Below are 15022 nucleotides of genomic sequence, written 5' to 3'. Positions count from 1 at the left end.
CTGCAAATATTCTGATCACCTTGTAAATTCTATCAAATAAATGTTTAATTTTTTTTTTAAAGTTTGGGTTGCTTTTCTGGATTTTTTTTTTTTTTTTGGTACGTGGGCCTCTCACTGTTGTGGCCTCTCCCATTGCGGAGCACAGGCTCCAGATGTGCAGGTTCCGTGGCCATGGCTCACGGGCCCAGCCGCTCCGCGGCATGTGGGATCTTCCCAGACCGGGGCACGAACCCGCGTCCCCTGCATCGGCAGGCGGACTCGCAACCACTGCGCCACCAGGGAAGCCCCTGGATCTAGTTTTTAAATGTCATTGTTGACATTTATTTTACTTAACATTTTTTTTGGAAGAACCAGAACTTCCCAATTTGGGAGTGGTAGTATTTGTTGATTAGTTATTATGTGCCAGGCACTGCTACATGTATTCTTTTTAAGCTGTCACAACAACCCTGTGAGAAAAATACTATTATTATCTTAATATTAAGATAAGAATATTAATTAATGGATAAGAATATTGAAGCACAGAAAAGCGACCTGCCCAAGGTGATGCAGGTAGCAGATAGGAAAACTGGGACTTGAACTTGGGCTGACTGGCTCCAGAGAATGTTTTTAACTACAGTATTAAAATACTTTGTCCTGGCACTGTACTGATGAGTGTGTGACCCTTCTTAGGTCACTTAATGGCTGTGGTCTTCAGATTCATTATTAGCACTAGATAATTTATTTACTTAGCAGTACCCTTTATTTACATACATGCCTTTGTTTAATTCTCACCCTACAACATAGAGTCCTAAACATAGATAACATTATTATTGTCCTCACTTTACATACGGGGAAATTAGGACTTAGAGAGGTCAAGTAACTGCTAAAGGTGGCATAGCTGGTGAAAGAACTGAGATTCAAACCCTTTGTAAGGGCTTATACAGCCTTAAATGTCCATACATTGAATCCTTTTTTTAAAATTTTTAAAAATTTCAAAGTTATAGTGATAACATGTTTGTTCCATAAAGCTATTCTTCCAAGATGTGACCTTAATCTACAAATGGTTGCAAATGTTTGGGAACCATTGACAAATAACAGCAGTCTTAACAATGAAACTGTGCTATTAATATTATATTATTATTTTTTTGAGGAGTCACATGTAGCAAACAGGATGTAGCTGGACATGTTAGGCAGGCTGTTACTAACCCAGAAGACTAAAAGGGATTAAATTCTCATTATTACTCATAGTTAGTCCCCAAATATCTCTGTATGTTCAGTTTCTCAGCTTCTTCAGTTTGGCAGGAAGTTTTAAAGAACCAAACAGCATGCCCTTCCGCCCCTGGCATATTCATAAGCTATTTTGGGGTGAGTCATCGGAATTCTGTGGTTTGTATATCCTGAAGGGAGAGAAGGGACACTGTATGGTTAGCATTTATTTGAAACAGCTAGTTGGGAAAAAAATTCTTTGATAAAAGTTCAACATTAGGTAAGAAATACTTGTGGAAGGATCTTTCTTCTGTTGTTATAAAGATTCAGCTCATAGTCGTCTCTGGGAATATCACACAAATCTAATTCTCTAGCCTATGCATGTTCACAGCTTGACCTAGTGCTTGCAGTAGCCCTGATCTCGTATTTAGTTGGGGGTAACTCACAGAGAATAAACAACTGGTTGAATGACTCTTCTGTCCTTGGAGTCTCTGCTCCCTAATGTGAGTGAAAGTAATGCTCTAAGTTGGGTAGAATTGTAGCCATAAGAAAACAGAAAGCAAGCCAAATCTCTGAGGTCTGTTGGATAATATCACCAATATAATGGTTGTGGATTATGATTCAATAATTACAACAGTAAAAAAATAAGTGGGAAAGAATTAGTTTTTCTCCTTGTAGCTACAAGGGAGCCTAAGGGGGAATTTCAGTCATTAAACACATTTTTTTTTCATCAGGAGAAGAAACTGATTATTAATGGAAGAAGGAAAGAAATACAAGTTAGTTGGCTACTTATGGTGTGCCAGATGCTGCAATAGCACTCCAAAGTCTCATAAATACTATTTACAACTGGGGAAAATATTATTTTCAGAAGCTGAATTGAGCCTATGGTTCACAGTATTAGTGGTCCATAAGGCAGGTACAAGGAAAGGAAGTGGTGATATTTGACACCCATGCTTAATCACAGTTACCCATTTGATTATGAGACTACTGTTTGGTCCTTAAAATGGTTTTAGATGGAACATGAATAGGGCATTACATAGCATTGAAATACATAATGAATGATGCCTTCTTTTTAATTTCCTCTCACTTTTCTAATTATGTCAAATAGGAAATTTCCGTTTGACATAAGTGAGATTTGAAATCTTCTCAGAGCAGGCAACCACATCTCCCTAGACTTGCATAACTACCTATTCCTAGCACTTCTTCGTACAGTTACATTTTATTGATGGCAAGTGAAATTGGTTTTCCATTTACATGGAGTAGACATTTAAAAATGTATCCATATGGAAGAGTGAGTTGATTTTTAAAATATTAATTAAATAATAATACAAGTGATGAACTGAATGGGCAATGGGGAACTGACCTGAAGAGGTTACTCAGCATATAAAACTTTATAACTTTGGTAAAAGGCAGATGGTTTCACAAATGAATACAGAAAACATAGCTTGTTCAAGTCCTACCTGCTGGTCCAGAGCAGTCCTTCTCAAAGTGTAGTCCGTAGTCCAGCAATTGTCTGAGAATTTTTTGCCCACCTGGAAGGAGATAAGTACAGAAATTGCAAGTAATCATTTAGAAACTGTCATAGCTTATTGACATTATGTTGACATCCAACCTCATGAAATATTTTTCTAGTAACTTATTTTTATTGTATTTTTTCTGTATTTTACAAAAGAATTAGTCTGGAATGGATTAGAAAAGAAACCCTCACATCAACATGTTGTACACCTTAAATTTACACAGTGTTATATATCAAATATATTTCAATTAAAAAGTATTTTTTGAATAAATAAATGAACATTAAAAAAAAGAAAAGAAACCCGGTAGTTTGAGAAGCACTGATATAGAGCATATGTTTAGACCAAGTAAGCGGCAGCCTAAGCAGTTATGATAAAGTACTATGTGTTGGTGAAAGGTACATGATCTTCATGGAATCTAGAATGGGAGTAAAGAGGCTAAGATAATAAGTACATCTGTAAGGTCTGGGACTGTCTCAATATTTTCATGGTTGTATCCACAGGATCCAGAACAGTGTCTGGTATACAGTAAGCACTCTGTATATTTGCTAAGTGAATGACTGAATGAATGAACTGTGGTGTTTGGCAGGCAGGTCTAATGCAATCACCAAAGAGTATGGTCTATTACAGTGCTGTCATAGTTCATTGTGCTTTTCCAGGCATCTCACAACACTCTCTAGTCCCCTTTGTTCTGATTATAGAAACACCAAGACAGCTTCTGAGTATTAGTTGGGTAGTCAATATATGTTGAATCCAGCAAGGTGTGCCTTAATTTAAAATAATTTTTAATTCTGGGCTATATACCACAACAGATAGGATAGGTTGCGTTATGCTTCTGTAATAAACAACCCCAATATCTCGGGGCTTAATCCAGCAATTATTTTTTCTCACACACATGCCCAACAAAGGTTGTCATGGGGCATGGTCATTGCAGTCATCAAAACCTGTACATACATAATAACCAAAAAGAGGAAGTGGCAAATCACACCCTGCCACTTAGAGCTTCAGCCTGAAAGTGACACATTTCACTTCTATTCATATTATTTTTTGACTAAAATAATGAGCATGTCTAATACCAATGGCGGGGGGGAGAAACACAGTCCTACCATGTACCAGAAAAGTGGGGAACCAGGAATATTTTGTGAAGGGTGCTAATAACCAGCATATACACCTATCTATTATGAATTACATTAGCAAGAGTTATTCTTTCTTTGATCTTCTGTGATTGTACCATCTGCACTGAGTTTCTGTACTCTCAGATCTGCAGACTGAATCTTGCATATGATGACTCTGTAAATGTAGAGCAAGCTGACGGCTGCCTCAGCCGTCAGCTTGCTTATTTTAGCAGCTCTGTTTTCTGTTCTTTCTATACTAACAATAGTGACCTCTGCTAGAGAATACCAACTCCTTATGTTCAAATTCTCTCTCTACCAACCAAACTATATTGTTGAATACATCTTCTGCATCTTTCCATAAGAAGGCATGCTGTTGGCCTTAGATCTTGGTCAAGGAGATTTCTTCTAGGGAAATTTTTAAATGACTTTGAATATAAAATTTTTATAAATATTCTTGTGTGAGATTGTTAGACTGAGTCAGCTTCCAGGAGGCTCATCAATCCTGAGAAAATCAAGCATATCAAGTTTCTAGACCTGCAAACCTGAGCAGTAGGCCCTAAGTCCTAGTGATCTATAGATTCCTTCCTTTCCACCCCTCCCTCCTTTCCTTCCATCCATTATCTATCTATCTATCTATCTATCTATCTATCTATCTATCTATCTATCTATCATCTAATTGTCAATCATCCTCCAAGGCAGGACATACCTACATATCTAGATTGGGCTAGAAAGGATACTTCTGAAGTATACAAAAACTTTTACTTTCTAATGGAATATAAAACACTTTTGCCCCTTAGAAATATTTTATATAATCTGCTTGTAAATTTACCAGGAAAGAAAGGATTTGCTTTAAAAAGATGACCAGGGCTTCCCTGCTGGCACAAGTCTGCCTGCCAATGCAGGGGACATGGGTTCGTGCCCCGGTCCGGGAAGATCCCACATGCCGTGGAGCGGCTGGGCCCGTGAACCATGGCCGCTGAGCCTGCGTGTCCAGAGTCTGTGCTCCGCAATGGGAGAGGCCACAAGAGTGAGAGGCCCGCATACCACAAAAAAACAACAACAAAATAAAAAACGACCATTTTGCAGCTATTGTTAGCATTACCTGGACTTCCAAAATTAGTGCTATCTGAAGCAAGATGGGTGAAATTTGACAGCATATTTGAAAAGCCCATGATTATTGAAATTATTAATAAAAATCAAATTATCAATATCTGTCTCTGTCTACAGACAGATGGTAGGGAGAAGCAGAGGTTTGAGACTTCTAAGTGTGATCAGTACAAGTAGTCAAATCAGTTTACTGAGCTTCTCCAAAGCCACTTCCAAGAGGTTTTCTCCCAGCTGTCTGTATTGAACACAGTAGCAGCTTGATTTCCAGATCTTTACAGGATTGTGCCAGTGGACACAGACTAATCACCAGCTGAATGGTAAGAGGGGAGGGATCTTTTATTACTCCTCAGTCAGCTGTTGCACATCTAGACATGTAGCTAATCATTTATTAGCCTCTAATTTTGGATGCTGGCTCTAGATGATAAGACTCATAAAAAGCTAACAAGGAGATGCCTTTGATAAGGTGGTAAATCATTAAATAGAGAAATGACCAGTTGATTTATGGCTTACTGGACTACTTTAAACTGTGAAAGATAAACCTCAATTTCTGTTTGGCAAGTGATATCCCTGCTGTTCCATAAAAAAATTAAATTACACAACGCAAAAAAGAGCACATTTTCAACCAGTTTCAGAGATTCTGGTTGAGTGGCAGAGCTCAAATCCTAAGATCTCTTCCAATTTACAGAGACTACTATTAAGTTCTTTCAGAGTCTGCATCTCTAATCAGCCTGGTATTGGCATAGCAGGTGTCCTGTGACAATCTTTTGGTTGTGTGCATCAATCCTGGGTTAAAAATGTAAGATTATATAGACAAAATATTACTAAAAACAGAAAGGATTAAGTCCCCTAAAAAAAAAATCTAACACATCCTTCATTACTCTGGTTTCAGGATCTCTGCACTTATCATTCCTTCCATCTGGAACCCTTTCTCTGAGATATTGCTGAGGCTTGGCTTGTTCCTTCACTTCCTTCAGGCCTCTGTTCGAAGTCACTACCTTACTCTGCCACCTTATCTAGAGTATCACTCTCTCCACTGTAGCTCTGTTATTTTCTTCATAAAAGTGGATACTACTTACACATTCATTTACCTATTTATTGTTTGTCTTTGCTGTTAAAATGTAAACCCCATGGGATGGGGTGGTGGTGTGAGAAGGACTTCATATTGTTTATACCCCTGTTTCTCTAGTACCTAGCTGTGGGCCTACATCCTACCCAGTGAGTGCTTAATACATACACTTAAGAATGAGGGAATGGGTAAATGAATGACGAGTCAATTAATTCTTAAGACTGGAAAATTACTATGGCTCCCAGGAGCATGATTTTTTTCCTCAAAAGTTAGTTGATCATAGTAAAATCAGCGGTTAAAATAGCTTCTTGTGATCTATCTTTCTATAATAGTCATATGATATAGTCGTCTCCTGTTACTAAGACAACTATTTAAAAGTTCTTTTCTTCTCACTATGATGTAACCATATATGTACTAAAATGGATTAGAAAAAGGATTTGATTTGGGGAACATAAGGATCTTGCAATAATGAAGTAAATTCAAGTACCAAATGTTACCTCCTGTCGGCTTATAGTAAGAAAATGTTAATTTCTTCTTTTCTTAATTTTGCAGTCAGTATTAGTTCATTATTTTAAAATCAAGTCATATTTTATCTGCAGTGTTTATCATTAGAAAATTGAGTCAACTTTATTTCAAAGTCTTTTTTTTTTTTTTTTCTTTCGGTACGCGGACCTCTCACTGTTGTGGCCTCTCCTGTTGCGGAGCAGAGGCTCCGGATGCGCAGGCTCAGCAGCCGTGGCTCATGGGCCCAGCCGCTCCGCGGCATGTGGGATCTTCCTGGACAGGAGCACGAACCCGTGTCCCTTGCATTGGCAGGCGGACTCTCAACCACTGCACCACCAGGGAAGCCCTAAAGTCATTTTTAGATTAAAGAGACACATTTAAAACAATCAAATACTGTTGATAGGTGAAATAATAATCTCAAACTTAAATTTTTTGAAGCATGCAACCCTAGAGGAAAACAAAACAAAAGTTTAAAAAACTAAGGCTGACTCATGTTCAGTGTGGATCCTAGTAAAGTGTACAGACATGACTGTTTTAGAGTTTAGTTGGATCCCATAAAATAATTTCAAAGCATCACTATGCAGGACTTAGTGTTTGTGCTGCAGGCTGCAAATACTGACTAACGTCCCCAGCTAGAAAATGTTAATTTCTTAAAGAAGAAAGATGGGGACTTCTAGACATAGCTAATTGGTGATAGCTAAAAGTTCTCAAAGTAAAGCTCTAAAATTTAGATATTTTTGCATGTAAATAGATTTTAGAAACTTATGAAAAAAGGTATATTTCAAAAATAATGTGAAAATTTGAAAATGAAATCACTTTTCCAATCCTAAAAGAATTTTTCTAATATGCTGAAAGCTGAGACTCTCAAAAGGCAGCACAGCACCTCTCCTGCTCCTTCGAAAATTTCTTTTCCATAAACAAATGGACTCCTAAACAGTCTTTCTGAACTCCAACTGCATGTTCACAGAGGCACTTCTACACTGGGCAGGAGAGCAGGACAGATGGTTTTGAACCTGAGCTTGGGAGAAATGCTGAATGTATGTTGCATGTCATATCTCACAGGGAAAAAATTTGGAAAAACACTCGTCAATCAGGTGCCTAGTACTTTAGAAATACTCAGAATAAATGCTCATTACCCAGTTCTGGTGTCCTATTTCCTCTCTTGACCACATAGTTAGGCAGTTCAGAAATATTTGCCCCAATATTTCCTTGAAAGCAGATAAAAATGGTAGAAATTATGAATAAGTACACAGGAGCAATATAATTTTGTGATAAAATACAACTTATAGCAGTGTTTAGCTGAGAATTTTTTAGGAAAATGTACAATTTTATTATAATTTACTTAGGTGTACATAAAAAGAAATTCCTGTAAATTAATTGTTACTTACACTCTCAGATCAAGTTCTTCAGGGCCTACTTGGAGAAAGCTGTGTGTAGGGGAAGATTATGATGTGTGAAAACAGGAATCATGTGGAAGACAGGCTGTGTTTTCCACATGATTAGAAATTATGGAATCAGGAAATTAGTGGAATCAGGAAATGGTTGCTTCCCCTTAAGTAGACTTAATATCCTGGGAAAGAAAATTACTCTCTCTGGTCCTCATTTGTCTTAGGTGTAGAGTGAGGATTTGACTGAATATAACATTTCCTTGCCACTGAAAGTGCTATGACATGGGAATTCCCTGGTGATCCAGTGGTTAGGACTCCATGCTTCTACTGCAGGGGGCATGGGTTAGATCCCTGGTCAGCGAACTAAGATTCCACATGCTATGCAGCATGCCAAAAAAAAAAAAAAAAAAAAAAAAAAAAATTGCTATGACATATGATTCACCTTCTGAAGTTTTATTCAGCTGAAAAACAGTTGCTTCTTATTTTTACTTTATTTTATAAAGTTTATTTGAGAAGAATTCACTCTGTTGAATGCAATAAGAAAAAGAGCTGAAAAAGAGATAAAACTAGAGGAAAGAAATGGAAGAAGAAAAAATGATCAGTTGTTGATAACATGATATTATGCCCAAAATAATAAATGAAAAATTCTTAGAATTAGTAAAAGTTTAAAGTGAATTGATACAAAATAAATATTCACAAAATGATTCCTTTCTTCCTCTATATCAATAATTAGAAAATAAAAGGTTGTGGGGAGACCCTCATATACCATAGCAACCATAAAAATAAAGCATCCTAAAATTAGCTTATCAATAAATATGCAGAAACTATACAAAAACTGTAAGATTTTAATATGCTTCATAAAAGACAAGAAAATAGATATATGTTCATGAGTGAGAAGACTCAATGTCCTAAAGATGTGTTTCTTTAACGTATATATTAAGAGTAATGTCAATCAAAATATCAACAGGACTTTTTGGAAAATGTGCCCAAATAATTCTGATGCTCATCTGGGAAAATAAATGGAAATAATTTCTCCTACCTCTCCTCCTAGGGAGGTGAAGGTCTAGGCTGAGTGACAGGGTATGGATGGTAGGAAGGTGAGGAGGCAGGCTGGGGACAGAGGACTGCAATCACCTGGGTCCTGTGACTCATTCTCAAAGTGGTCCAGAGCAACTCTTGGACAAGCCTTGAGGTGTTTCCCACTGGGAAATGAGTGTATTTCAATCATTCAACAAAAATTCACTGAACATCAGGAATTAGGGATAGAGCAGTGAACAAAACAAAGTCTCATCCCTCTTGGACAAGACTTGAGGTGTTTCCCACTGGGAAATGAGTGCATTTCAATCTTTCAACAAAGATACACTGGACATCAGGAATTAGGGATAGAGCAGTGAACAAAACAAAGTCTCATCCCTGGGGAACTTAGGTTCAAGTTGGAGAGGCAGACAGTAAGTTTAGGTTTTGCTGAATGATTCTTAAGCCTTATAAGGGAGACCTGGAGACACCTACCAAGATCCTAGTGAAATAAATTAATGCTTCTTAAACTGTTTGTCTTGAAGGACCAATTGTTTTTATTTCTAATCCATGGCAGACAGGTATTTTTGAACATATAGAATCTTTTGCTTGTATGATGTGGTGCTACCAAATTTTTGTTCTTTTCTCATTCACAGATCCTTGGAGCACACTGAGTAGCACTAAAGTTAATAACCTCAGGCAACGTGTTGCAAATGGGATACAGTACTACAGACAAGCTGGTTTCTAATGAAAGTCGGCTATTTGAGTGAATTTTCCTCCATTCCTTTGTCATTTCAGTTTTTCCCCTTCATTCACATAAGAGCACTCAGATTTTTTTTTTTTTTGCGGTACGCGGGCCTCTCACTGTTGCGGCCTCTCCCGTTGCGGAGCACAGGCTCCGGACGCGCAGGCCCAGCGGCCATGGCTCACGGGCCCAGCTGCTCCGCGGCACGTGGGATCTTCCCAGACCCGGGCATGAACCCGTGTCCCCTGCATCGGCAGGCGGACCCTCAACCACTGCGCCACCAGGGAAGCCCAGCACTCGGATTTTTAAAAGTTTCGGTCCTCTACACTTCAGACTTGGTCTCAAGTGGCAGTGGCATGAGGGGAACCAGCAAGGTAAGTCAGCTGAGCAGAGTCAGAGTCCATGCTCTGAACTGTATCTCCCTGGGTTCAAATCCTGGGCCTTTGCCCGCTAGCTCTGTACCCTTGGGTGCTTTGAGTGGGGAATGGAGTCTACTGGCAAAGAATATGGATAATCTTCTAAAAAAGATAAAGACAAGAACAAGGAACGGTCAGAGTATGTTTCCCTCCTTTGTATATTGAGAAATATCAGTTTCATTTGTGAAGATCTCAAAATTAATAAATGGCCTAATTTCCCGTCTAAATTCTTATACAGTTTGTCCTAATTCCCAAGTTCCTCGAGCTCTCAGGCAGTATGAGGGCCGCAGTCAAATTATGTCAGAGGAAATTGCTGTTCACTTCAAAAGTTGTTTCAAACCTCTCTGAGCAAGTTTTCCTGTCGATGGATATAATAATGATATATAATGGTAATCATATTGCAATATATAAATGTATATATTTATGTTGTACACCATAAATTTATACAATGTTATATGTCAATTATGTCTCAATTTAAAAAGTGATATACACCTTGTAGGGCCGTTGAGAGCATTAAGTTATTTAATGTTTGTAGAGCTCCTAGCACAGAGTCAGGAATATTTTAAGTGCTTGATTAATGTTAGCTCTTATCTTAGAAACAAGAGTTAAACAGGTAGTTATTTGTTTGTATGTACGGTTTACTTCTACCTCCAGGGTTTCTAAATTCAGGACTCCTGAATTTCAGAAAAGTATTTTCTTGATTCCTTTCCCTTTCTGATTCTTACACAAAAGGAAGAGGCGTGCTGGCATATGGTTGTTTATATGGATTTAGTTAACATTTAGGTTTTGAATTAGACTCTGTGGACCCCACTTTCTCTTTCCTTTATGACTTGCTTTCAGAAAGACTTTAGTCATAAAGATCATCTCAGTTAGCCTTGAGGGAAACAGAGAAGATGTGTCCCTGAGAGGCAAAGTGAGGTCAGTGAGGTGCATGAGGAGAGGGATGGTCTGTGGAGCCAGGGAGCTGGCTTCTGCCAGCAGACAGGGTGCGCCCACCATTGTCACCTCCGTTCTATCTGGCCCCAAATAAGGTCACCTTGGACTCATTTTTATTTCCCTCTCCAGGCAGAAGCAAGCTTTAGTCCATGCCAGTTTATCACTTGATTTGGAAATTGTTTTTGACCGTCAGATGCAACTATGTCTGAAATCAAGATTAAGGCCTGTGATTCTTTGGTGAACAAAATGGAAATAAATGCTGAAAATTCCCCTACCCACTTTGAAAGGCTAACATGGAGAAATTGTTTTCTAGGTTAGTTTTATCTTTCCAGGTGTTTTGCAGAAGCCTAAACAGTCAGTCATTGGGTATGAGTCACCCGGCTGTGGTCAGATTAGAAATTCCTAAAACATGATACGGGAGTCCAGCATCTGAAGCAGGGAAAACGAAGGGAGGCAACCCTCTATGGCTTCTATCACCACCCCCCAGCCCTTGGAAGCCTAATTCTCCTTCTTAAGTTTTGGACAGGTACATATAGAGATACTTGTTTTCTAGTCTTCTTTTCCTTCCTTCCTCTTGTGTGTGTGTGTGTGTGTGTGTGTGTGTGTGTGTGTGTGTGTGTGTTTCCTGACTTTTAAAACCAGATACTTATTCATGCTGAATGTATAAAAGATCATTATCAGGAAATTGATTTTCTTTGTGTAAAAATGGTTAAAAGAGGGAGAAGATGGAAGAGGAGAAACAGAAGAGGTGGAGATGGGAAAAAGAACTGGGCAGGAGAAGGGGCAGGAGGGAAGGAGAGGAGGAAGGGGACGCTGAGCCTGCAGAGACCAATGGTGAGAAGGGAAGTCTGTGTTCCTTTAAAAGACGGGCTGAGGACAGACATACTTTGCTAAAGTGTTCTTTTTGCCCATGCCAGAACTAAAGAAAACAAAGGCTACTGCAGCCGCTGCTTTAGGAAAAAGCAATTGCTGCAATTCACCTAATTTAAATTTTAAGCTGTTTCGACCTTAAAAATCTTCCAGAGCAGTTTCTGTAGTCTTGAAATTGCTCAGTAGCTCAGAGCCAATGATAAGCTGGTCCCCAGGTGTTTTCTATTCTGCGGAGCTCTCCAGGAGACTGGTAGGTTTGGGCAAGAACAGTGGTTCCACTGCCCACTTGACGTTTCCTTGACCTGCCTTTCTGAAGCAGAGTAATACAAGCCCTAATTAGAAATGAAAGTCAGCAGCTGAAATGTCCTTTTCTTTACAGAACTCCATGTCATTAACAGCAGTCAGATGTTCCTGTTTAACTACTAAATGCCACTCTATCCCTTAGCGCCGAGGAGTCAAAGAACCCGGACAAGAAAGTCATGTTCGTTCTTAAAGGTGCCCAGGTACTTTTGAAGCCGTGATTATTTTTACTTTGAGGACACCTAGTGGCAGTTTATTGCCTGTGTTCTTTAAAGGCGAACTGAAAGGAACTACAGGATGTAGTAACCGCAGGGGAGCCTGTAATTCTCAATGTCTTCCCACCTGCAGGCGGGACTTGCCTTCAGCCTGAGAGCAACCGTGCTCTGGCCCTGGGAGATAGACTAGCCCTTGCCAGGTTCCGCAGCCATATCCCCAGCCCCACCTTTCACGGTTATCAAACAAAATCCCCTGGGCCCAACTGTTTCACAGGTGTTTTTTTTGTTTTGTTTTGTATTTTGCGATACGCGGGCCTCTCACTGTTGTGGCCTCTCCCGTTGCGGAGCACGGGCTCCGGTCGCGCAGGCTCAGCCGCCATGGCTCACGGGCCCAGCCGCTCCGCGGCATGTGGGATCTTCCCGGACCGGGGAACGAACCTGTGTCCCCTGCATCGGCAGGCGGACTCTCAACCACTGCGCCACCAGGGAAGCCCCACCAGGAAAGCCCCACAGGTGGTTTTTAATGAGCTCATTGTTTATTGGCCACCACAATCTGGTCAATTTATAAACTAATGACGACATACGGACCTTCCGCTTTAGGCAGACATTTTGAGGGGGGTTAGAAAGATAAGACAAAGATCTAGGTGAAAGGGAATTTTTTTTTAACCTTTTACTTCTGGTGGTGAAGTGCTCCTTCCCAGCTGTGTCCTCAGAGTCTACGACATCATTCCTCTTTCCTTTGCCTCATCTGTAAAATGGAGGCGAGCATACTTAGGTCCTAGACTGGTTGTGAAGATTACGTGAAATCTCGAGATAACTCGCACAGCGCCTCGTGTCCGTTAGATGCTAAATAACTGTTCAGATCCTTCCCCCTCTATTCCTCTCACCTTACCCCGGACCTGGGGCATGGCCCTTGCTCTAGTTGTCTTGTCTTCTGGACAGAAGTGTTCACTGCTCCATTCTGATCCATCCCCATCTCAGTCCCGGGAGCTAAACACATCTCACCACTTTCATTCTCACTTGCAGATCTACTGGCTTGCCCTGGATCCCTCTTACAGCCCTGTTCTGTTAGACGAAGATAAATTACACAAAGTTAAATCTCTATAGGCAGAGTTTCCTGTTAGTTATGCTATCCAGCATCAAAACTGGCTGTTTTTAACAGTAAATTCCCTGACATTCAAGAAAAGATGACGTGACTAGCTCTTTGCTAGGAAGCTGCTGATGCCCCCATGCTTTTTTTGGTGTGAGTTTAGACAAGATGGTTTCTACAATCCTCACTGCATTTGGTATAAAATCCAAACGTTTTAATATGGCCTTCAAGGAGCCACAAAGCTGTCTCTACCTACCCCTCCAGCTTCATCATGAGCCACTCTTGGCCTTGCTTATTATGTTCCTACTCATTAATTTAAAAAAAATCTTCCATACACCAAGTGAGCTCTTTTTTGCCTTGTGAAATTAGCACATGAGTGTTCTTTTTGGACCTCTCATTTTCCTACTCTTTATGTGGCTAACTCCTTCCTACTCATTCTTATAGGATTCAGCATAAATGTTGCTTCCCTGGAGAATTCTTTCCTGACCCTCATCTAAATTTGGTCTCTTCCTTATACTTCTCTTCCTAGCACCTGTCATAATTTCCAACTCTGTGTTTATGTTTGTTTATTTTCTGTGTTCCCACTAGAAATGTATATTCAGTGAAAATAGGGACATGATGGTTTTGTTTATTTCCTGTGCCTAGCAAGATGTTGGCTTATGCAGAGCACTCATTATTGAATGAATGAAACCAACCCTATTAATGTGGAAGGTCCGTGGATCATTTCCACACACTAACCTGCCCTGCATTTCCATTGACAAAGCATTTGTTTGTCCAGCAGCCTTCTGGGGAATCCTCTTTGCCTCAGAAGTTATTTTCAGTTATTGATAGTTTTAAATGAACAAAAATTGGTTCCTAAGAAGCCTTCCTAAGAATAATCTTTATCTTTTTTACCATTCAGAAGATACTTTCCCCTGCTTAAAACAAGCAATTTAATTAATGCCCCTGTGTAAACTTGTAATAGGTCAAATTCCATTGGGACAAATCCCCATCACAGTAGATAGCTTTGTGTAATGAAAAGATTTCTTATGCCCTGAGTTTGTGGGTTGAGAACTAATCCAAAAATCCAAGTCTGTTCTTTAGTCAGTGAGTAATGTACAATTCCATAGTTCTTACTCTTTACATGTGGCTAAGCCTTACCAACTACTGAACTATTATGGGAGGTATTAAGGTATTTCTAAAATTTGGTGTTATAAGCACTAGTGCATTAATGAAGTTCATCAAAGATTTGAATTTCTCCTTCTTTGAACATATTTGGCTGACACATTGTCTTGGCAATTACAAAGCTCCCAAGTAACTGGAATTTCCAGAAGTACATATTGTTAGTTATCATAGTATGGTTTTGACACTGGTTTTACATTTCATTTCCTGTTAATATTGCTTTTTTAAAATTAGAAATTGTTGTTTATCTAGCTTAATAATTCTCAATTTCACTTGTTGTGAATTGTTTGGGTAACCCTATAGTATGAAGAGAGGTATATTCAGATCACCAGGATTTTCGGCTTACAATTTTTCAAAAACTAACTAGACCTTAAGACTTGCACACTTTAAAATATG

At 39.3% G+C, this 15022-nt stretch overlaps 1 protein-coding gene across 1 annotated transcript in view; it reads right to left on the bottom strand.

The window, feature by feature from the left end:
- The window catches only part of LOC307188888 (uncharacterized protein), a gene marked incomplete at its 5' end in the record, with an annotated part of 54651 nt that extends 49665 nt beyond the window's left edge, over positions 1–4986 (bottom strand). Inside the window, 2 exons of the mRNA XM_079926559.1 lie at positions 2646–2717; positions 4917–4986. Of these exons, the coding sequence (XP_079782685.1) occupies positions 2646–2717; positions 4917–4986 (142 nt within the window). The remainder of the gene's footprint in view (positions 1–2645; positions 2718–4916) is intronic.
- Between the last annotated feature and the right edge of the window lie 10036 nt (positions 4987–15022).

Source organism: Stenella coeruleoalba (genome assembly GCF_951394435.1).
Source record: "Stenella coeruleoalba genome assembly, chromosome: 7".
Lineage (NCBI taxonomy): Eukaryota > Metazoa > Chordata > Mammalia > Artiodactyla > Delphinidae > Stenella > Stenella coeruleoalba.
The sequence above is the reverse complement of the archived record's forward strand: the minus strand, read 5'-3'. Positions and strand labels throughout refer to the sequence as shown.